The sequence below is a fragment of the Globicephala melas genome, chromosome 10 (assembly GCF_963455315.2).
Source record: "Globicephala melas chromosome 10, mGloMel1.2, whole genome shotgun sequence".
Classification (NCBI taxonomy): domain Eukaryota; kingdom Metazoa; phylum Chordata; class Mammalia; order Artiodactyla; family Delphinidae; genus Globicephala; species Globicephala melas.
Genome location: NC_083323.1, coordinates 10476082 through 10497888, shown reverse-complemented (window position 1 = coordinate 10497888; position 21807 = coordinate 10476082). Strand labels below are relative to the sequence as shown.

The 21807-nt window shown below is 55.8% G+C and overlaps 1 protein-coding gene and 1 pseudogene across 2 annotated transcripts; one reads left to right on the top strand and one right to left on the bottom strand.

Moving 5' to 3' along the window:
* The first annotated feature begins 691 nt into the window (after nucleotides 1-691).
* On the top strand, nucleotides 692-784 carry LOC115853122 (small nucleolar RNA SNORA11; annotated as a pseudogene).
* A 3772-nt stretch (nucleotides 785-4556) lies between these two features.
* On the bottom strand, nucleotides 4557-19512 carry MFNG (MFNG O-fucosylpeptide 3-beta-N-acetylglucosaminyltransferase). 2 transcript variants are annotated; one of them, XM_030856049.2, is made up of 8 exons: nucleotides 19052-19512; nucleotides 14766-14814; nucleotides 14252-14354; nucleotides 13685-13838; nucleotides 10821-10906; nucleotides 8780-8945; nucleotides 6976-7061; nucleotides 4557-5513 (listed from the first exon to the last, which is right to left on the bottom strand). In XM_030856049.2, exons 1-8 carry the CDS (start codon nucleotides 19304-19306, stop codon nucleotides 5447-5449), a joined length of 966 nt encoding a protein of 321 aa, XP_030711909.1. In that variant the 5' UTR covers nucleotides 19307-19512; the 3' UTR covers nucleotides 4557-5446. The 2 variants fall into 2 exon arrangements, with proteins under 2 accessions (XP_030711909.1, XP_060162720.1); XM_060306737.1 differs by having other exon boundaries at nucleotides 14756-14814; nucleotides 19052-19283.
* Nucleotides 19513-21807: the final 2295 nt, after the last annotated feature.

The following is a 21807-nucleotide window of genomic DNA, read 5'->3' as shown; positions in this document are numbered from 1 at the left end:
GATGACTAGGGGGAGTGATAAGTGGGCGGAGGAATCTGCCCAGTGACTGTGCCCGAGGAAAGTGCTGCTGGGTTACGAAGCAGTTGGGACAAGTGCTCAGAACCAAAAGAAGTCAGGATGGGCCTCAAGGAAACCAGAAAACAGGCAAAATGCAAATCAGGCAGGGGTCAGCTTCTGGTCAAGGCCTGCCTCTCCTTTCTCTGGGTGTTTGGGGAGAACAGGAAGTAGACTCAGGACAGCAGTGTCTGATGAGAACAGATGTTCTCTGGGCCTGAATGTGGGGCATGGAGGAGGGGACAGGGGAGAGAGAAAGGGGAAAAGCAAAGGGGGAGGGCCATAGCTAGCAAAATGGAATATCCACAGGCCCTCTTATTTATTTAATTTTACTTTTTTTATGGAAAATTTCAAACACACACCAAAATAAAGGGAATAGGAATAATGAACCCCCATGTGCCCATCACCCCACTTCAACAACCGTCCCCATTTTGACATCCTTATTTAATTCCTTCCCCCAAGCATCTCTTTAAAGAAAATTCCAGACAATATATCATTTCAGAATATATTCAGAATGTATCTCTCACACATTAGAACATTTCTGAAAAAGTAACCTCATTATCACACCTAATAAAATGAACAATTTCTTAATACCATATAATGCAAAGTCCACATTCAAATTTCTTCATTTTTATCAAAAATGTCTTTTTAACACCCGACAGGAATCTGGGTTCATTGTGACAAGGGACACAAACCTTGTGGCCTTCCTATGAACAAATACCCAACACATATCCATCCCCCTGCACCTCCACGTGGCTGCTGGGCAGGACCAGTGAGACAGGGCTCAGTACTGGAAGGAAAGCTACAGTATTCAGTGGGGGAGTTTGCCACCTACAGCCTGTCCTGTCCACACGTGGGTGAGCCATGAGTGGTCTCATAGGCATATAGGCTTTGAACCCCTCCCTGCAAAGAAAAACGAAAAACAGACTCCAACTATATGCCATTCTGGAAAAGGCAAAACAATGGAGACAATGAAAAGATCAATGGTTTCCAGGAGTTTGAGGGGAGAGGGGAGATGAATACACAGAGTGCAGAAGTTTTTATGAGCAGTGAAAATACTTTGTATGACATCATAATGATTTTATGTCATCATATTTTTTTTTTTTTTTTTGCCGTACACGGGCCTCTCACTGTTGTGGCCTCTGCCGTTGCGGAGCACGGGCTCCGGACGCTCAGGCTCAGTGGTCATGGCTCACGGGCCCAGCCGCTCCGCGGCATGTGGGATCTTCCCGGACCGGGGCACGAACCCATGTCCCCCGCATCGGCAGGCGGACTCTCAACCACTGCGCCACCAGGGGAGCCCTATGTCATCATACTTTTGTCCAAACGCACAGAACGTGCAACACTATTCACTTCCTAAAGTGAACCCTAAGATGAACTAGGAACTTTGGTGATTATGATGTGTCAGTGCAGTTCAGCCTTGGTTTAAAAAACAAAAAAAGTCTTAAAAAGAATTAACACTGAGGGTAGACGTTTTTGGCAAAACTTTTGTTTCACTTTTCTATATGTATACATATTATATATGTGTGTTTGTTGGATTGTGATGTAAAATGTACTTTTTAGATTAAAAAAGTTTGCAGGCTACTGTAGTTATACTGGCAAATAAAAGAACAAGTTAATCTAAAAAAAAAATGTCTTTTTAGGGTCCATTTTTATGAACCAGGATCTAAACAAGCTCCGTGCACTGCATTTTGTTGCCATGACTCTTAAATCCGTTTTAATCTCTAACAGTCCTTCCTCCTTCCCTTTTTTATGTCATTTTACCTGTTGAAGAAACCAGGCTCTTTGTCCTGGAGAATCGTCCTCATTGTTGATTTGGTGGATTGAGCCCTCCTGGTGTCCTTTTACATGTTCCACTGCCCGCGCCCCGCCCATTTCCCGGACACTGATATTTAGACCCAGAGGGTTGATCTGTGTAGAGTCAATTATTCTGGCAAGCAGACCTCCTGGGTGAAGCTGTGTCCTTCCTAGTGCACCATATCAGAAGCAAGTAAGGTCAGATATTCCTTTCGTGTGTGACACTAAAAATGATCACTGTTACCAGCCTGATCCTTCCATTATAAATCTTCCCCATCACCCGGTCCCCAAGGGGTTTTAGCACCTTTCGTAAAATCTTAAAGCTGACAAAGCTGGAATAGCTCTGAGAAACTCATTCACTCGTTTTTCAACTCATCCCACAAATATTTGTTGAGCATCTACTATGCACCAGGCAGTGAGCAGGAGTGAGAAAAACCACCACAATCCCTGGGATCACAGAGCCAACAGTCAGATGGGGGCGAACAACGAATACACGAGCAAGCAGGTACACCAACAAGAGACGTTTAGAGCTACCCCAGAGCAAGGTGACGGTGGTCAGGCAGCCACTTTGTGGTGGGTGATCAAGGACAGCCTCCCTAGGAGAGGACACTGGAGCTTGACAGGCGCGATCCAGTCGTGCATTCCAGGGAGAGGGAGAGCTGGGGCAGGCAGAGGAGCTGCGCACCCATCAGCAGTCACGAGGAGGCAAGTGTGGTCAGCACCGGTGGGCAAGGGTGAGTGGGCCTGAGGGGAGGCCAGCGAGGAGGCTGCTATGGTAACACAGGAGAGACTGACCATGACCCAGACCAGATGGCGGAGTGGAGGTGATGGCCAGTCCAGCGCCCCTTCCACCCCCTTTTACAGCCGAGAACACGGAACTTGGGGAGGGCAGGGAGATGGTGGTTATTGAGTGACTACCTGCCACAGGAGCTTTCTGTGCAGCGTCTCAAAACCGCCCCTGCACACTAGGTAGTCTTTGTGCCTATTTCCCAGGTGAGGCCAGTGAATAGTAGTGAAGTCACCTGCCCAAGGGCATAGAGGCAGAGGGGGAAAGGAGGATAGAGCCCCGGCCTGAGGAGGCCCTCTGCCCCTGCAGGGTCATCCCACGCTGTGATGACCACTGTGGAGTCTCAAACCTCGGCCCTGGCACCTGAAAGCTCTGTGACCTGGACCAAGGGCCTTCTCCCTGTGCCTCAGTTTCCTAACCTGTAAAATGGAAATAATGCTTGCCCAAGGTGCACAGCAAAGCCTAGACAAGGTGGTCCAACCTTGCTCCCAGTCCCTGCCTGTGGGGCCCACACAGGTCACCTCAGCAGAGCCTACAGGCAGCTTCACACCCTCCCACACGGACCCACAGAGGGTTAAACTCAGCCTCCCTCCTTCCTCCATCCCAGTTCTGATCCTTGCTGACTCTGCTCCCCGCCCTACAGCAGCTATTCTGGGACAATGGAGGCAGCAGATGGCCCGAGTCCTATTCCCTCCACCCGACCCTCAGAATCTGGGAACAACCTGCAAATCTGCCGCTGCTTCTAAAAGCGGTCCAGCCAGCAGCCTTCCGCGCGCAGGGTGGAGAGGACAGCGGCAGTACAGCACACTATCCCATCCCCACTGGGCTGTGGGCCCAGGGCCCGCCCCACTCGGCTCGCATCCCACAAACCCAGCATTAGGTCAACCCAGAAAGAAAGGAAGCCCTGCGCCTAACACGCACAGAGCGGCCTCCCTCTGGGTCAGGCTCCTCCTTGGAAAAGAAGGTGCTAAGACTCCAGTGCTCGGCGGTTCCATCAGCCCAGACAGAGCTGCGGCAGGGACGAGGTCCTTCGAGGGCTGGAGGACGTGCTCCAAAGGAGCCCCCAGCCCCAGCTGCCTGGGTCAGAGCCCCTTTGTCCTCCCTCCCTCCTCCCCTCAGCCCTGAGCCCCACTGTGACGCCAATTACACAACATCTCTGAGCACAATGCTGGCGGGGAGCAGACAACTTCCCTTCCTAGCCCTCCCCACAGGTACCATCAGGCCTGAAATTTCACCACGATCACTTTCATTCAGTCATGCAACCTCTTTGGGACATGAAATTCTAAGGGCATTTACCTTTACTCAGCTCCTACCTGGGCTGTCAAAGTGCCCTTTTATCTGATACCAGAGGCGGAATCCCTTAGCTCCATTCAGCCTGCCTTGATTCTCTGGCCACACCAACCCAGGCCCTGAAGACAGATAAAAGGAAGAATCGTCCCCAGCAAACCAGCACCTCATAGCACACAGATATTCACATGCGTGCACATCACACACACACACAGGTGTGACACAGGCACAAACACATCCATACACCCCACACATGTCCTTAGGCACAGACGAGCGTAGAAGGGTGTACGGCACACGCGCACTCTTATATGCCCTGGCATGCAATGACCCAGCACACGCTACTTCCATCACTGTTCACTGAGCCACTCCTTTCTCCATGCTGTGCCCTTTACAAACTGCATCATTTCACCTACAACCCGCGAGGTAGGTATTCCTTTTCTCATATATAAAATGAGCCAACAGGCCAGAGAGACCAAGTGGATTCCTCAAGGTCACACGGCCAGCAAGGGTAGGGCAGGGCTGTCTAGCCGAGGGACTCAAATCAACACCACTGCGACAGACAGATCAAAGACCCTGCCCCGGTCAGGAACGACTTTGGCTGCACGTAACAGAAAACTGAACCAAGAGAGGCTTAAACAAATAAGGGTTTAATATTCTTACACAACCAGATGTTGGAAGGGACAGCTGTGGATGATTGTCTTGGCCTTTCCTTCATGGTGGCAAAGTGGCTGCCCTAGACCCAGACATCGCACCCACATTCACAGCAGGAAGATGGGGTCTGGGGCTGCAAAACCTTCCCCAGAAGCCTCTCTATTGGCTTTGCTTTATTTGCACTAACAGACAGAGCTCTGGCTCTGGCCAGAGCTGAGTCATATAGTAGCTCCTAACAGAAAGGGAAGCTGGGAAAGTGAGCAAAAGGATCATCGTGATTGGCTAGGACCCATTCTGATTCATCATCTGGGTCTGGACCTGCGGATGCTCCAGACAGAATCGGGTGGGGAGCAGGGACCGGAGACTGGTCAGCAATAACAGGATCTGCCGCAGACCCTGGATTCTGCCCTTCTTCCACCTGCGTCCCCTCGGTGGTTGGGGATCCAGCCGAGGAAGCCAGGAGTGGGTGGCCCAGCGCTTGACCCCGGGAGAGTAACTGAGGGACCAGAGGTGGGGGCTCTGACCACACCAAGGGACCCATGTAATTCTCTGGAGAGTTAGGACTCCTGAGCTCGAGCAGCTCAAGGACCCCTACCCTTGTTCAGTTCAGCCACCCAAGGCCCATGAAGTCTAGCCCCTGAGGCCTCTCTGGCCCTCCCATGGTGCACCTGGTCCTGGGCTGTCCAGCCCACCTCCCAGGGGCTTGGGATGCCTTTACCACCAGCCACCATCCAATTCTGGGCCTGCCCACCACAGAGGCCCTGCCAGGGACTGCTGCCCACACAGGAACTGCCACGGGCCCTCAAGGCCGCCTGGGAGGCTAAGGGCAACCAAAGGCTTCAGCTCAACCTTTGCCCGGAGGTTCAGGGTTCATCGGGCCACCAGCTGTGGGCACCAGGGAGTATCCGGGTAGAGTAGACAATGGAGGGAGCGAAACCTGTGGAGAGACCAGAAATGGACAAGATGGGTCACTCCCACGGGTTCCTGGGGAGCACGTCACAGAGATGCTCTGGGGCACGGGTTTTCCACCTCAGCACGATGAACATTGGGGGCCAGATAATTCTGTTGTGCGGCTGTCCCGTACATCGTAGGGTACTTTGCAGCGTCCCTGGACTCCACCCACCAGATGCCAGCAAGCATCCTCTGAGTCTTAACAATCAAAAATGCCCCCACACGCTGCCGATTGTCCCTTAGTGGGGGGCGTGGGGGGGAGGTGCAAAATGGTCCCTGGTTGAGAACCGCTGGCTTATAAAGACTTCAAAAGCCAGAGAAACCATGAAGAGGCCTCAGCTGAGGCCACACCCTCTGACCGCACATATCTGAGTCCCCAGTTGGCTCCAGCCCCATTAGGTAGCAACCTTTAGATTCTAAATCTTCAGGCTTTGAGAGCATTTAACACCAATTCTTAAACGCCTTGGCAGTATAGCCATAGCTTGCACACCTCCACGGATGGGGAGTTCACTCTATTAGAAGGCAGCTCCTTTCCTCTTAGAAATTGAGCCAAACTCTGTCTCCTTGGAATGCCCGACTTGTTCAACACAGCCCTGGTCCCGGCAGCCTTGGGATAGCTGTGAGTCCTCTGCCCCCAGCCAGACAGCTCTGCAGAATTTCAGGGGCAGGAGTGCTGGCTCCCCTAAGGATTACCCTACGGATAAATCCGAAGTCCAGACAGAGCCCACAGGGCCTTCGGGGGCATGGGGGAGGGTGTTCCCCGCCACCTCCCCAACTGGATCTGACTCCACTCTCCTCTCTCCTCCCACATTCCAGCCACACCGGCTTCTTTTACTTCCTTAAGTAGGTCTTGCTCCCCTGACACAGTGTGTCACTGGCTGTGCTCTGAGCTGCCCTACAGCCATCGGGGCTGGGGGTGGGGCTGGGGGGGGACAGAGGGGGCTGGGCTGAGCAGCCCTAATCCCCCCAGGGAGTCTTTGGGGACAGAACTGGAAGGTGCCTAAGTGGCATTCTAGCCCCCATTCCAACCCTCTATCCATCACAAAGTATCATCAAAGAAACAAAGAGCCTAAGAAAGATTTTCTTTTCATTTCCCCATGACTGCCTGGAGCTCCTCCATTAGAGCATCTCCTTTGCTCAGTGAAGAGAGCTCAGTCTTTCACAGTCTCCCAGAGGATCAGGCCTGGGAGAGCCCTTCAGATCCACATAGCTCAGCCTCCTTGTGTTACAAATGGGGCAACTAAGGTCCAGAGAGGGCAAGGCACCTGCCCAAGGTCACACAGCAAGCCAGTGACAGAGCGGAGACTGAAATCCACTCCCTCCACTCCCAGCTCTGCGCTGTCAGTCACTGGCCTCTCTCACTTCCCTCCCTCCTGGCTCTCCCATCTTTGGATGCCTGGACGCAGGCCCCACTCCTCCCATCCTCCAGTTTCAGCCTCCAGACCCACCTGGAGGAGTCCTCCTCAGGGGAGAAGGGGCCATGGAGCTTAATGACGTTGAGTTTCCCCTCAAAGACGCCATAGCTGAGGGTGACCTGCGCAGAGAGACACAGAGAAGAGAGTGAAGGGTGCAGGGCGTCCCACTGGCGACCCCACAAGGGGGCAGCATTTGGGCAGAAACAGAGAAGGCACAGAAGGCATTTTGAGGGGCACAAAAAGCATTCCTCTGCACCTGAAATTCCACCGTCAGTAATGGCTGTTCCGCTGAGGGCCCCACCCCACTCCCCTTTGACCATAATCCCATTTGTGCCGCCAACGGTCCAGTTTACTAGGGAGGCTGGAACGATTCCCTCATCTACAGATTGGGAAACTGAGGCTCAAGGCGGGAAAGCACCTTTCCAGAAAGTTGCATGCCTGAACGGAGGTTTCCTGAGACCCACTCTAGGGCCTGGGCAATCCGTCTCCACCCGGAGCCTAAGGTCACTCCACGAGAAATGAGGATACAGGATGATGACACCCGTCAAGAGGTAGCCAAGCACAGTGGTTAAAGACTGTGGGCTTAGGGACCACCCAAGCATGGTTCAAATCCCTCTCTGTCCTCTACTAGCTGTGTGCCACAGTTAGTTCCACTCTCTGGGCCTCAGTTTCTCCATCTGTAGAATGGGAATAATGTTAGGACTCACCCCCACGTGAATGCTGTGGGGAAGCAGAGAGTTAAAGAAGTTAAGGCCCCAGTGTGCTGCCTGGCACAGCGGGGGATCTGAAAACCCCACCTGTAGGGTGCCCTGGTTTTGGCCGTCCAAAATCTGCCCCTCTTTCCTGGCTGTGATCCTAATGGGACCAATCTGCATCCCCGTTCTAGGTCTGGCCAATCAACTCTAACTCTAGACACTGGTAGGAGACAGGTCATGTGACCCAAGTGGGCCATGTGACCAATGAGCACCAGTCCTGAGATCTGGTGGAAGGAGGAGCTCTCTTCCCATGGGTGGGGTGGAAACCAGGGGCTGCCACCTTGCCAGCATGAGGGTTGAGCCTGCCTGAGAATGAGGCCCACGTGGGGGAGGGCACATGAGAGAGGGGACAGGGTCTGAGCACCCAGACCCTGCCAGATCTAGCAAGTCAGGCCAAGCCCTCAGCTTCTCAGGTACGCGACTTAAACAGACCTTTTCTGTTTAATTAGTCTGTTGCCTCTCTGTCACTTGCAGCCAAAAGGGCTCTGACTCACTCACACCATGAGGCAGAAGATCCCAGGGGCCTCCCAGCCAGGACCCTCTACGGGGCTGGAAACCCATGAGTTGGAGGGCGTGTCTGCAAGGCACAGCCAGTTGGACCTCAGCAGAGTCATTCCTTGCCAGGTAGTGGGACGGGTCCCTCCCCCTCCCCCAGCCTGACATTACACTTGGATGTCCCTACTGAAGACCTGGTCCTTCCCAGTGACACCTGTAAGCTTTGGTGAAGGAGGGGGCTGCCGATAGGCAGGTGAAAAGGACTGGCCCCTTCAGAGGGTGCGGGGAGGATGGGAGGTTGAAGAGAGGAGAGAGGGAAGGAGGTAGCATGTGGTGAGCTGGGTGGTCTGAACCTCAAGATGAGCTCCATCTCATGTGTTCAGGTCCCTCCAGCTGGCATTTGGGAACCAGATCAAATAATTTTAGCATCATAAATGCAGACCCTTGAGGGTTAGAGGTGGAGAGAGCTGAGTCACTGCATGCCCTCAAGGGGATCCTTTGCCACCCTGGGCCTCAGTTTCTCCATCAATAGGGGAGAGCCCCCACAAACACCTTCCCCAGTGCCACCTGCCCCAAGGCTGGCTCACCTGCTTTGGGAGCTGGGCAGCCCCCAGCAGCTGCAGGGTCTCCAGGTGGGAGTGGAAGAGAGGGCTGGGCTGCAGGTGGCCGCCCAGCTTGCACTCGACGATGTAGCCCACAGTGCAGTCGTCAGGCAGCCGGATGAGGGCAGATGTGTCCACGAAGCGGGGGCCACTGAGGGACACAGTCATGCTGCAGCCACTGGCCTAAGGCCCTCGACACCTAAAGCCCTCCCTGCCTCCCTGAAGACCCTGCCTCTGCCCAGGCCAGCTGGGAAAACGAAGCTTGGCTCTAGCATCTGCCTCTTGCATACTGTGTAGCCTTGTGCAAGTCATAAGCCTCAGGGAGCCTCAGTTTCCTCTTCTGTAAAATGGGCATGATAATGGCCCTGCCCTCACAAGGCTGTTGTGAGGATTAAGTGGAGGAAAGGTGAAATGCAGCCCTTTTTAAAAATGTATCCTTTCTTTCTCTCTCTTTCTTTTCATTCATTCACTCACTCATTCATTCATTCTTGAGTTTGAGCATCTACCTGCTGCCAGCCACCATGACACAGAGGCTGAGGACAAAGAGATGAGAAAGAAATGCTTCCTGCCCTCAACAGCAGCCCCGATTCTGGAGGGAGACAGATAGATGAGCAGGTCATTTCAGAGGACTGGTACTAAGTCAGAGGGAAGCACGAGGCGTGGGGACACAGGGAGGACAAGGTGGATTCCCAGAGGATGTGGCAGTCTTTTGTTTTGCTCTTTACTTAATCATGGCAGTAGCAGTTTTTAAACAGCGTCTTACAGGATGAGCTGGAGTCAGCCAGGTGCCGAGCAGGGGAGGAGCGGTGTTCCAGGCAAGGGCGTCACCTGACTGCGTACCCCACGAACGCCGCGGGGGTGCCAGGCGGGGCAGCTTGCCCCGCTGTGCAGGATGCCTGACCGAGGGGTCGAGTGGGTGCAGAAACCCAGCCGTTGCCCCCCTCCCCAGGCTGCACCTGCCCAGAGTGGGTACATTTTTCTAATTCACACAAATGTACCATAGAGGTGGACAGAAGCCTCGATGGGGGCAGCCCAGGCACAGGGATGACCCCTGGTTGTGTGTACATGCCTGCTGTCGACAGATGCTAGGACAGCACTCCTGCTCCCAGCCAGGGCACAAACTGGCCCCGGAGGACCCCTCCCGTCCAGGGTAGGGCACGGCAGGCTGGTGTAGTGACAGAGCACGCAGGCCTTAGAGCCAAACCCAGCAGCTGAGCGACCTTGAACCAATTACTTTGCTTAGCCTCTCAGCACCTCAGTTTCCTCAGCCCAGTAGAAATAAGGCCAACACCCCTTCCTCCCCGGGGGCTGTGATACTCTCAGCAAAGCACAGGCCTGGCTCAGAGCCAACCCTCAATTCAAGGTAGTGACACTGATGCAGCTGTTAATAACAGCCTGCTCGGCAGACCTCAAGAGGCTAGACCTCGGCCACGTCCTCTCTAGAATATCAGCACCCCCACCAGGTACTGAGGGCTTCCACTATTCCCACGATCCCCCTCAGTCTGAGCCCTCTAGGACCATCCCAGCTCAAATTTCACCTCTTCCAGGAAGCCTTCCCTCCTTTCCCCAAGCAGAAGGCCCTACTCCCTCCTCTGAGTGCCCCTCCAGTTGCCCTTCACCTCCCCTGTGACAGTGACCAGTCAGAAGAGGGCTGAAAACGGGACCTAACGTTTGCCAGGCTCCTGCCAGGTGCCAGCCCAGACACTTTTTCATTTAACCCTTACAACAACCACTGGCCATTGTATTATCAGGTCCATTTTACAGATGGGGGCACTGAGGCTCCTGGAGATTACACAACTTGCCTGTGTGTGGCACAGTGCACTAGGCGGGTACCCCCAAGGGCATGGTGCCAGGTGGCTTGCTCACCACTAACTGTGTAACTCTGTGATGCAGCGGGAATGAGAGGTAGTTTCTCCTGAGCTCGCTCTCAAGTCCTTCCTGCTGCAAAGGCCCCACCCACACACCAGCCAACACCCCCTCTCTGCACCCCCCCACCTCTTCCACCAGTCTCTAGGTCTCTGCTTACCTGGCCCATGGGGCCATCTTCAAAGCCAGTTTGCGGTTGATGCAGAAGCCGGCGCCCCCGGTGGCAAACCAGAACTGTACCAGCCTCTGCGGGGAGAGATGGGGAGGGCCAAAACGTAGGGTGAGCCTGGGGTGGGGGCAACAGCCAGGGCCCCCCTTACCCCCAACAAGCATGGCTCAAAACTTTTTATTTCACATCTCACTAAAGTCTTCCTACAGCCTGACATTATTATGCCCATTTTATAGATAAGGAAACCGAGACCCAAAGTCACATAGCCATTTAAGAATGATGGGGACAACAATTAGACCCCAATGTGGCTGGATTTCAGTTAAAGAGGACACATATCATATTTGTCCACCCAGCGCACCTTATCCCTATCCTCAGAGAAACACCCCCATGTGGTTCAGGAGGGACTGCCCAACACAGCACCTGCTCCCATAGGTCACAGATACAGGCAGGTGCCCCAGGAATGATGGATCACAAGACCACACCTTTGACCCAGTGACTGGCTCAGCAACAGACTCAGCCAGCCAATCAGAGTCCTCGCCTGAGCTCCATATGCTGTGAGGGAGAGATGCTTTGACAGGGTCACCAGTAAAGGTAATCCTGATGCCATTTACACCGGGCCATGAACACTGGCCTCGCCATTCCCAACTCCTGGGACCAAGACAGCTTTTCTGCAAAAGGAGAGAATGAGGTCTCATGGAGGAAAGAGAGAAGGGCAGGCAGGCCTGTGAGCCCCTAAGGCCAGCAAACCCCTTGGCATTTCAATCTCAGCAACCAATACCACCCCTTTGGGGTGTAAACCACCTTCTGCCCTCACCCAACATCACCACGGCCCAAGGCCTCTTCTACCTCCTCTGTGAGGACCTGTGAATTCACCCATGAATTTCTTCAAGGCTTTTGAGAAACACTGAACCTCTTCAGCTGTATCATCTCTTGGTCAAACAAGTGCCCTAAAGTTACCTTCTCCCAAGTACAGAGTTGGTGCTTCACTGATGCGTGTTACATTGGGTTGGGTCACCTCCCATGATGCAGCAGTGAGAAGAGCCGTGGGCAGGGAGCTGGAAAGTGGAGGGGCCCCCGCCTCCTCCACTGCACAGCTGTGTAACCTTGAGAAAGTTCCTGCCCCTCTCTGTACCTCAGATTTGTCACCTGTGAGTACAACATTGGCTCCAGTTCTGAAATCCGGTGGTTCTCCTGGCCCAGATGTGTCCTCCTCCTAAAGACCTCTACGAGCTTACTTCTGGAAACTCTGCCCTCTTAGAGAGAGGTCAGGCCTCAATCAGGCAGAATGAATGGTTTCTTGAGGACCTGACACACAGGAGGTGCCCAATAAATGCTTGTTTAATGAATTGATGAGGGCAGGGCTTCCACTCCCAGAGAACTGTAGCAACGTCAGCAGCGACCATGCAAGTGCCTAACCCTGAGCACTGACTATGCAGAGCCCTGTGCTGCAGGTGAGGTGACCAAGGTGCACAGAACTGAGGTCCCAGAGCTGGGACTGACTCCAAGCCCGAGCCCTTGCCCCCTTTGCTGTCCCACCCTGGGGGATGCCAGGGTCTTAACAGACCAGGACACTTTGGAGCAGAGTCCTGGGATCCCGCTGGTGGGGTGTCTGACAAGGAGGGCATTCATGCACGTTGTGAGGTCGGGGACTGGGTGTGCCCAGGACTGGGTGTGTCCTGAACCAGCACGGGAAGAACACAGCTCAGAGATGAGGCTGTGCTGAGTCGGGTGCTGATTGATAACACTCTCTAGTGTCCACCACGTGGCAGATCCCGTTCCAAGCCCTTGGATAGATGACCGCATTTAATTCTTTTTTTGCTCACAACAGCCCTATGAGGTAGTGACTGTTTTCACTGATTTTACAGATAAGGAAACCAAGGCACAGAGAGGTGAGGTGACTTCATTCAAGGTCACAAAGCCAGGAGGTAGCAGGGCTGGTGTGTGAACCCTGGGAGTCAGGTTCCAGAGCGGAGCTCTCAAACCCTTAGGTCAGGGATGAGGAGGTGTGGGAGTCTGGAAGACCCCGCGGCTCACCTGGCATCAGCTCGCTCACACACGCTCCCCCAAGGCCCAGGAAGATTTAATTAGGGCTCAGAGGCTGATTAGCTGCAGATAATTAAGGTTCTGTGCTCCCTGCTCTTGGTTTCCCTAGTGAAGCAGATGGTGACCCTGGGAGGGAGAAAACCCCACAACTGGCCCAGCTGCCGCTCCAGGCACCACGTCTAGAGAGGGGGACCCATGGCCTGACTCTTCACAGGGGCCAAGGAAGCCCTAGGGGCAAAATCTGACGACCTAAACCTGTCCATTCAGGTCTGGAGCTGAAGCCGGTGCTGGGAACCCTGTTGTACCAGGTGTCAACTCAGTTGCTGGTTAGTGAAATCTGGAAAGACGAGGGGTGTCTAGAGGAGAGGAGGGGAGGGGAGGGTTCAGGGGCTCCCGGCAGCCACAATTTACTACCCGGCCCAGCGGATTCAGCATTTTAACAATCTGTACAACTACATGGTGATGCCAGGTGGCTAGGAGCCCCGCCGTGGAGTCAGGAAGCCTCAACTCACCCCCACCCCCATGCTCACTGTGTGACCAGGACGAGCCACTGCTCCTCCGTGGCCGAGGCCCTACTAAGCGCCAGTCTCTGTGCCTTACCTGCATTATCTCAATCTCCCCATTTCATAAAGGACGAGACTGAGGATCACAGGCGAAGCCACCAGCCCAGACATACCCGGTTGCAGCCAAATCTGAAACCCAGAAAACCCACCGGACCCCTCCACAGCCCCGCCCCCGCATGGCCCCGCCCCGCATGGCCCCGCCCCCGGGGCCAGCGGCCAATGCACAAAGGAGGCAGCGAGGGAACCGACCGTGCGGTTGTTCGGCTGCGGCTCAGAAGCGTGGATAGGCCGGTTCAGGCTGGGCCGGCCGATGTAGACGTCGCGGGTCCACGGGAAGGTTTTTAGCAGCTTCAGCAGCGCCCTCGGGTTCAGATAGTTGTCGTCATCCACATGACAGAACCACCTGTGGGGATGGAACGCGGGACAGTGAACCTGGAGGGGGTTCCCAAGGGCTGCCAGCCAGCCAGACTCCGCCCTGCGCCCTCAACAGACTTATGGGGTGGGGGAGGCTAACACTGAAGGCACTGGTGTGTGCTGTGCCAGGCAGCGTCTGGTGTAAGCTCATGAGGAAGTTGTGCCCACTTCACAGGTGGGAACCAAGACTCAGGAAGGTTAAGACACTTGCCCAAGGTCACACAGCCAGTGAACAGCAGAATTGGAATCCCATCTGTCTGTCCAGAGACAGATCCCAGCAGGCCCTACATGTGATTAAATTCACAGGGCCCGGACAACCTTACTTTTTCCACAAGACACCTCATTTAGGAACTGGCCCGAGGCAAAGGTCACACCTGCCCCCAGAGACCAAGGTGAACTCACCTCAGTCCGCTGGCCAAGAAGGCATCAAACTCAGCAGCCATCTTGCAGGACAGAGCAGGGTGGCTGTGCTCCGCAGAGCAGTTGGTGACCACGAGGTGGGACCCTGAAGAAGGGAGGACAGGTCAGGGGCCCCTGCCCAGCTCCTCCCAACAGCCCTACGCAGCGTGAGAATGCAGAGGAAGGCGGGGCCTCAGAAAGCCTGGAGCAGTGCCTCCAGGCCCATTTTACATATGGGGAAGCTGAGGTCGGGGGGGGGCTGACCTGCCCAGGACCCTGGAGCTAATGGACAGTAGGCCGGGCTGGGACCCAGGTGTCCAGGGTCTTGTCTCGCACAGTCCCTCCCCACACCCATACCCGTTTCCAGGGAAGGAGCCTGCTCCCGTCCTGGGCAAAAGGGGAATCCCCCTGTGACAAGGGTGGGCAGCCGTGTTTCCTGGGGAACCCCAGGCCAGGGGACAGCCACCCCAGCTTTCCCTGGCAACAGCCGAGGGGCCCCCAACCCACCCAGAGTTACCCAGTCTCTCCTGGAGGCCTTCATCCAGGCTGTCGGTGAAGATGAACGTCTAGGAAGGAGAAAGGAATCAGGACTGGGGTTGGCCAAGGAGAGTCCCGGGCAGCCCACAGCCCACCACAGCCAAGTCCAGGTGGATACACACATGGCAGACCTCTGTCCTCCTTCAGTGATGGACACACACCCCTCTCACAGTCACACGCTCCTTTAGGACAACATGACTTTCTCAACTACCCAACCCACCCCCGCCATACAACACACACAACCCAGCTTTTGTACAACTTCGCGGTATACACCAGCCCATCAGGCTCACACTCAGCCCCCTTACAGACCAGCACCCACAGGGTCCCTACCAGAGTCACACACCCTTAGCAGAATCGCACCTTCATCAACCACACACACACACACACACATCACATATCACATCACACATACACACACATCACATCACACACACATCACACACACACATCACATCACACACACATCACATAACACACATCACATCACACACACATCACACAAACATCACATCACACACACATCACACATCACATCACACACATCACAAACACATCACACATCACATCACACACACACACATCACATCACACACACATCACTCACACACACACACATCACACACACACATCACATCATACACACATCACATCACGGACACACACATCACACATCACATCACACACACATCACATCACACATCACATCACACACACATCACATCACACATCACATCACACACAAACACATCACATAACACACACATCACACATCATATCACACACACACATCACATCGCACATCACACATCACACATCACATCTCACACACATCACAGTCCCGCTTGGCCCCTCCACATATACAGAACCCTAAACACTTGTTCAGTAGACAGACCCACACGCTAGGACACCAAACTACTTAGAGAGACGGTCACGACTTTCACAGCCACGCAAACTCCCTGTGCAAGTGTCGGGGCCCCTGCACATCTGCCAGGTAGGAGAGGTGACCCACCAACAGCATTCATACACCTGGTCCCCCATGACCTCACTAAACCTCCAGACAGGTGTTATGATCTTTCCGCTTCGCAGATGGCAAAACGGAAGCTGAGTGATGGAGCAAGGCGGTGCGGTTGGCAGGAGGAGAGCTAGCATTTGAACCTAGCCTGGACCTCTCCCCGCCCTCAACTCCCACTACAGCCAGACTTTTCCCTGGGGGTCTAGCAGGCACCTCAGACTGAGGGCGACAACACGGAGCACCCAAGCACCCCCGGACCTGGGCTCCTCTCACTCTTCCCCATCTTGCTGGAACCCAACCCCTTGGGGTCACCGTGCCTCCTCTCTTTCTGTCACACCCACATCCAGTCTGTCAACAAATTCTGTCCACCCAACTTTCAAACTGCCCAGCGTGTACCCTCTCCCTCCAGCCTCCACGGCCAGCCCTCGGTCCAGCCCCCCTCGCCACCTCCTGCCCACTTCGCTGGTCACCTTTCCCTGCTCCCCCTGCTCCGTCCTGCCTTACCCCAAGTCTGTTTTCAACACAGCCCCCGGGGCAGCCTGGCCTTTCTTGCCCTGCTCCCTGGCAAACTTTGCCACCAAACAGTCACCCAGATAGCGGAACCCTCTCAAATCTGGAGCGTGGGCCAAATGGGCCAGGGAGTGCCTGTGAATGAATCGGTGGGGGGAGGCGGAGGGGAGGGGTCCCCGCAGCAGGGCCCGGGGGCTGAGCAGGGTGCATGAGGCTGGCGTTTCGGTCCCTGGGAATCCTGAGGTTGGCACAGAGCAGCGGGCAGTCTCCTCCGAGCTGAAGGTTGCATGTGATTTGTTCAAGGAGGGACTCTGACAATGGTTAAAACCTCGCGGGAGAACAAAGGGACAGACAGCCTGCTGGGGTCAGGGGAGGGGTGGCCGGGGGCCATCTGCTGCAGAGGAGGGGAGATGTGGGGCCATTGTTCCTCCCCCATCCCCCACCCGCCCTCCTCGAGAACTGTGGGGAAGAGGAAGACCCCCCCCCGAATCACAAAACGTGCCTTCCCCGAGCCCACCCCCTTTGCCTGGGACAAAGGCCCCACACGAGCCCCAGCTCGCTGCCACAAAGGCCCACCTGCCACCCGGCTGCCTTAACCAGCTGGGGCGGGTGCCCAGCCCTGGAGTTAACCAGCTCAGGACCGCTGCTGATAGCAGAGCTGAAAGAGGTTCCGAGACCCTCCTGCCCTGCGTGGCTGGGGAAGCTGAGGCTGAACGGTGGAAGGCCTTGGCCAAGGTCACAGGAAGAGATGAGCCAAAGGGTGGAAACGAAGGGGGCCCAGATGCAATGGCAGGAGTGGGTCTCTCTGTCTCCTCTCCTCTTCCTCTGAGTATCTTTCCTTTTTTCAACCCTGCCTTAAAGGACAAGATTTCTAGACTCTGCCCCTTGTGCTAGGGGCAGGGGTGGGGGTGGGTGGGAGTGTCCAACTGAGTGAATTCATCTCCTACCTCTGCTTAACCTTGCTCAGTTTCCTCACCTGTAAACTGAGAATGTCAATACCTACCACTCGGGTTATTGTGAAGGTTCCACAGAGCGATGCACCGACATGCTGTCACTTAGATGCTGAGCAGCCGGTTAGCATCTGGGGCTGAGCTCAGGGCACAGCGGGGGGCTGCTTGCCTCTCCTCTGCCGGCCTGGTCCTGCCAGGCCCAGACACCCAGGCTGGAGGCCCAAGTGACTAGGCAGCTCTGGGATCCCGGGTCTCAGCAGAGAAGGAGGGGCCCCAGCGGGAGATGGCAGCCGGCTCCTACTGGGCTCTGCCCCCTCAGGCCTTCGGGGCAAGCACTTCCTCCTCTCTGGCCTCAGTTTCCTCATCCGGAGCAAGCACACCACCATAGTGATCAAGACGAGACAGGAAAGGGCCTCTGACCACGTGAGGCCATGCTCCCGGGTACACACAGACACAGCACCATAAACAGGAAGGTCTGCGGGGAGGGCCAGGCTTGGCAACTTCCGCCAGTGGAACCAGAATCTGCCCAAGACGAGAAGCTGTGCAGAGCCCCAGGGAGGAGCCTGGGGTGCTGGGGGTACAGCAAGGAAAGGGTTAATCCAGGGTGCTAGGAAATCAGGGCAGGGGTGCCCCCTCCCCAGGGGGCCCTGGCCTCTTCCAGGCACCACCTCCCCGCTCCTTGGTCTCCAGGAGCCCCCAACCCCCTCCGAAGGCTCGTCACTTCCACTGAGCCGAAGTGGGGACAGTGTGTGTGTGTGTGTGTGTGTGTGTGTGTGTGTGTGTGTGTGTGTGAGAATCTCCCTCCCCCAGGGATGACTCCCAGCACCCCCAAATCACTGACTTTGCTTGAGGAGGGCACTGGATGTGAGGAGGGCAAGAGCCAGAAGGGACTCGGCGTGTCACAGCCACCTCCCCAGAACGACAGCAGCCACGCAGCCCTGCGGCACACACGCCTCTTGTCACGGCACATCTAACACTGACACTGGCTCCGTGCAGGTGAGCATGCACGCGGGTGTACACACACACACACAATCCCACACGCCAGGCAGACCTCTGCCCTGACCCCTCGCCCACCACTACCTCAGCCGCCACCATCACAGCACACGCCCCACCTCCCTCGCTCGGAAAGTGCCCCACAGGAAATGGAGCACAGGAGGTGAGGTGCACCGCCCTGGGCACACCCTGGGCCGCAGAGGCGTGGGGGCAGGGACTCTCAGGAGTTCTGAGAGGATGCCCCCCTGCCGCTCTCCCCGAACAGCCCCCCCCGCCCCAGACTGTGCCCTCTTCAGCGGCTCAGTCCCTGTGCTCCACGCTCACAGCCAGGGCAGAAGGACAGCACCCAGGGCCTGGACAGGGGGCGGCCTGGCCTGGGCGCATGTCAGAGTCAGGACCTCTCGGGGGCCTCTGTCGCAGCTGCCCAACAGCCCCCATTGCCCCCGATGCCAGGCTGGGCCAGAGTGGGCAGGAACGAAACCTGTGCCAGGACAACCAGGGTATAGAGAGACCACCCCCCAGAAGGGACCCAGGAGCCCGGGGTAGGGGCCCAGCCTGGCCCCAAAAGAAACGAAGCAGTGGGCCTGAGAAGCGCCTGGCTCCGGGGCCAGCAAGGGACACAGTCAGAGCCACAGGAGCCCCCGATCCTCCCAGGAAGGAGCGAGAAGACAGCCCAGGTGGGGCAGGTGGGTGAGCAGCTTCTCCCTCGAGGCCGCCAGGGACCCCAGCTCGGTAGAAAGTCCTCTGTGAGTCCCTCAGACCAGAGGCCACTCCTGCGGCCCGCAGTCACCCGCTTGTCACCTGTTCCCTGGTCCTGGAGACCCACGTGTCGAGCAGCAGCTCCAGGCGGGAGCGGTGGAAGGCCTGGGTTGTCTTGACTGCGATGAAGACATCGTGCAGCTGCAGCTCCGGCGGCCGAGGGCTTGGCGGGCTCAGCCCGGGGGTCTCCGGCACGCCCTGCGGGGATGGGCTTGAGTAGTACCGTAGGGAGAGGAGCCCCATGCACAGAAGGGTGAGGAGGACTCCAGCCAGGCCCCGGAGGAGCCGGCACTGCATTGGCCCTGGGACCCCAGACGGCTCAGCCCCCAAATCCCAACCAGACGGGGAGGGGAGGCTGGTCAGGCGGGAGCCCCGGCAAAGGCAAAGGTCTGCCAGGCATGGGGGGCAGGCCAGGAGGGGAGAGGTGGCAGTCGGTGCTCTGGACCCGGAGGCCGAGCCATGGCAGCCCCGCTGCCGCTGCCGCCAGCCCTCCACCTGCTCCCGGGCCCGCCCTCCCACTGCCGGCTCTGGGGCGCCTGGCCCCGCCCCTGCCTCCAGGGCAGCCCAGGGGCGGGGCCGGCCCAGGAGAGCCCAGAGGTGGCTGAAAAAGTGTCCCCGGCGGAAGGGACAGCCCGGCCCTGCCCGCTGCTGCAGGAGGGGTGGGGGCAACAACAACCCTCCAGGCCGTGGACATATATACACTACCAAACGTAAGGTAGACAGCTAGTGGGAAGCAGCCGCATAGCATAGGGAGATCGGCTTGGTGCTTTGTGACCGCCTGGAGGGGTGGGATAGGGAGGGTGGGAGGGAGGGAGACGCAAGAGGGAAGAGATATGGGAACATATGTATATGTATAACTGATTCATTTTGTTGTAAAGCAGAAACCAACACACCATTGTAAGGCAATTATACTCCAATAAAGATGTTAAAATAAATAAATAAAAATTTAAAAATTTAAAAATAAAAAAAAGCAACCCCTCCATGCCAGATGGAAGGGAGGGGCCCTCCAGCCTTCCCACTCCCCAGAGACCCCCGGCTAAGCTCACTCAATACCCAGTATCTTCTGGTGTCCAGCCTCCCAGCTTTTGCTCACGCTGTCCCTCGCCCTGGATGCTCTTCGCCAGCCCCCACCATCCTCACCCACGTTCCTTCCACCAGGCTTAATTCTATTTGGACTTCAAGGCTCAGCTCAAGGGTTCCCTCCTCCAGGAAGCCTCCCAGCCTCTGGGCTCCCACAGTAGTTAGCTCAGTTCCTCTGGTCTTCACAACAGTGTTAGAATTATTTCCAGTTCATAGCTGGGCACATAAGGCTGAGAATGATCTAAGATGATCCAGCAGCTCAGCCACAGGGCCAGGTAGAACCCAGGTCGCTGGCCCTCGTCTGGCCCACCAGAGGCCCCTGAGGGTGCCTGTCCTGCTGTGGCCCACTGCAGCCCATCTTGCTCAGCAGTCTTTATTGCTGCCTCTCTCCCAGCCAGGCCAGTGGACAGAGGACCTTCTGCAGCTACCACCTCCGTCTTGTTTTGTACAAGGTCACTCATATCTTGTCCTCCCTCCGCTAGAACCCTGATGGCTCCCATCTCCCTCAGAACAAAAGTCAAAGATCAGACACCAGCCTACAGGCCCCGTGTAAGGGGGACCCTGTTACCTCCAAACCCATATCCTACCATCTTCCCCTTGCTTCCTCACTCCAGACACAGTGGGCTTCTGGCCAGTTCAGGGACACACCCACCTCAGGACCTTTGCACATGCTGTTCCTGCCTGGGTCTCTCCCTAGAGATCCATACACCTCACCCTCACCTCTTTCAAGTTTACACAAAAATGTCTTCTATGTGAAGCCTTCCCAGACCACTTTATTTAAGTTGGAATCCCTTCTCCCCCGTCCTTCGCAGCAGGCCCCTTTTCTGCTGTGTTTTCTCCATAGCACTTTTCATCTTCCAACATCCTGTACATTTTATTTATTGTCTGTCTTCCTCATGAGAATATCAGGGCAGGGATTTCTGTTTATTCACTGAATCCCCAGTGCCTAGAACAGTGCCCGGCACATGGTAGGAGCTCAATCAGTATTTGTTAATTAAACACAAGAAAGTACCAGATGGCTGGTGAATTGCATTAGCCCCACAAAGGAAGAGGAAAGGAAAAGCAACCCTTTTGAGTCACCCTTCTATGGGCCAGCCCCGTGCCAGGCCCCTTCACAGTCTGTCTTCTCAGAATGGCATCACCAAGGGATGAGCCCCTGCTTCATGCCACACAAACCAGGGTTCAAATCCTGATTGGGGCTCTCTCTAGCTGTGTGACTCTGGGCAAGTTACTTCACCTCTCTGAACTTTACTTTCATTTGTCAGATGGGGACAAAAATAAGACTTGGTGACGATTAAAGAATTGGTGGGCTTCTCCACCCCCATAGAAAGGGCACCTAAGATGGGACCAGCTGCTGGGCTCCTGCATCTTCACCCAGACTCATATGTCCATAGACCAAGCACTAGGCCAGGCACACAGCAAGAAAGTAGAGAGGTCTGTTTACCCAAATGAGCGTGACCCAGTCTCCATGGCCAGGGAGCCCAGAGCCACCCACAGAGACCCACCACCCTGCCACAAAGCAGAGCATGGCATGGCCCAGGAGAATTCCCAAGGGCTGGGAGAATCAGGCAGGCTTTGCGGAGTTGGTGTCTGAGCCTGGCCTCCAATTTAAGCAGCCCCCGACCCCTGGACTTGGACTTCTCAGCCTCATTTCCCACCACTCCCCAGGTGGCCAATCTCAACCCATTTTCTGCCTCTGAGCCTTTGCTCTTGAGGTT

Coding starts and splice junctions, on each gene's coding strand:
- MFNG (XM_030856049.2), bottom strand. CDS start 19,306: ATGCAGTGCCGGCTCCTCCGGGGCCTGGCTGGAGTCCTCCTCACCCTT. Junction 10,907..13,684: donor CGCAGCCGAACAACCGCACG/GTCGGTTCCCTC, acceptor CTCTCCCCGCAG/AGGCTGGTACAGTTCTGGTT. Junction 7,062..8,779: donor CTGCCCAGCTCCCAAAGCAG/GTGAGCCAGCCT, acceptor CTCTCTGCGCAG/GTCACCCTCAGCTATGGCGT.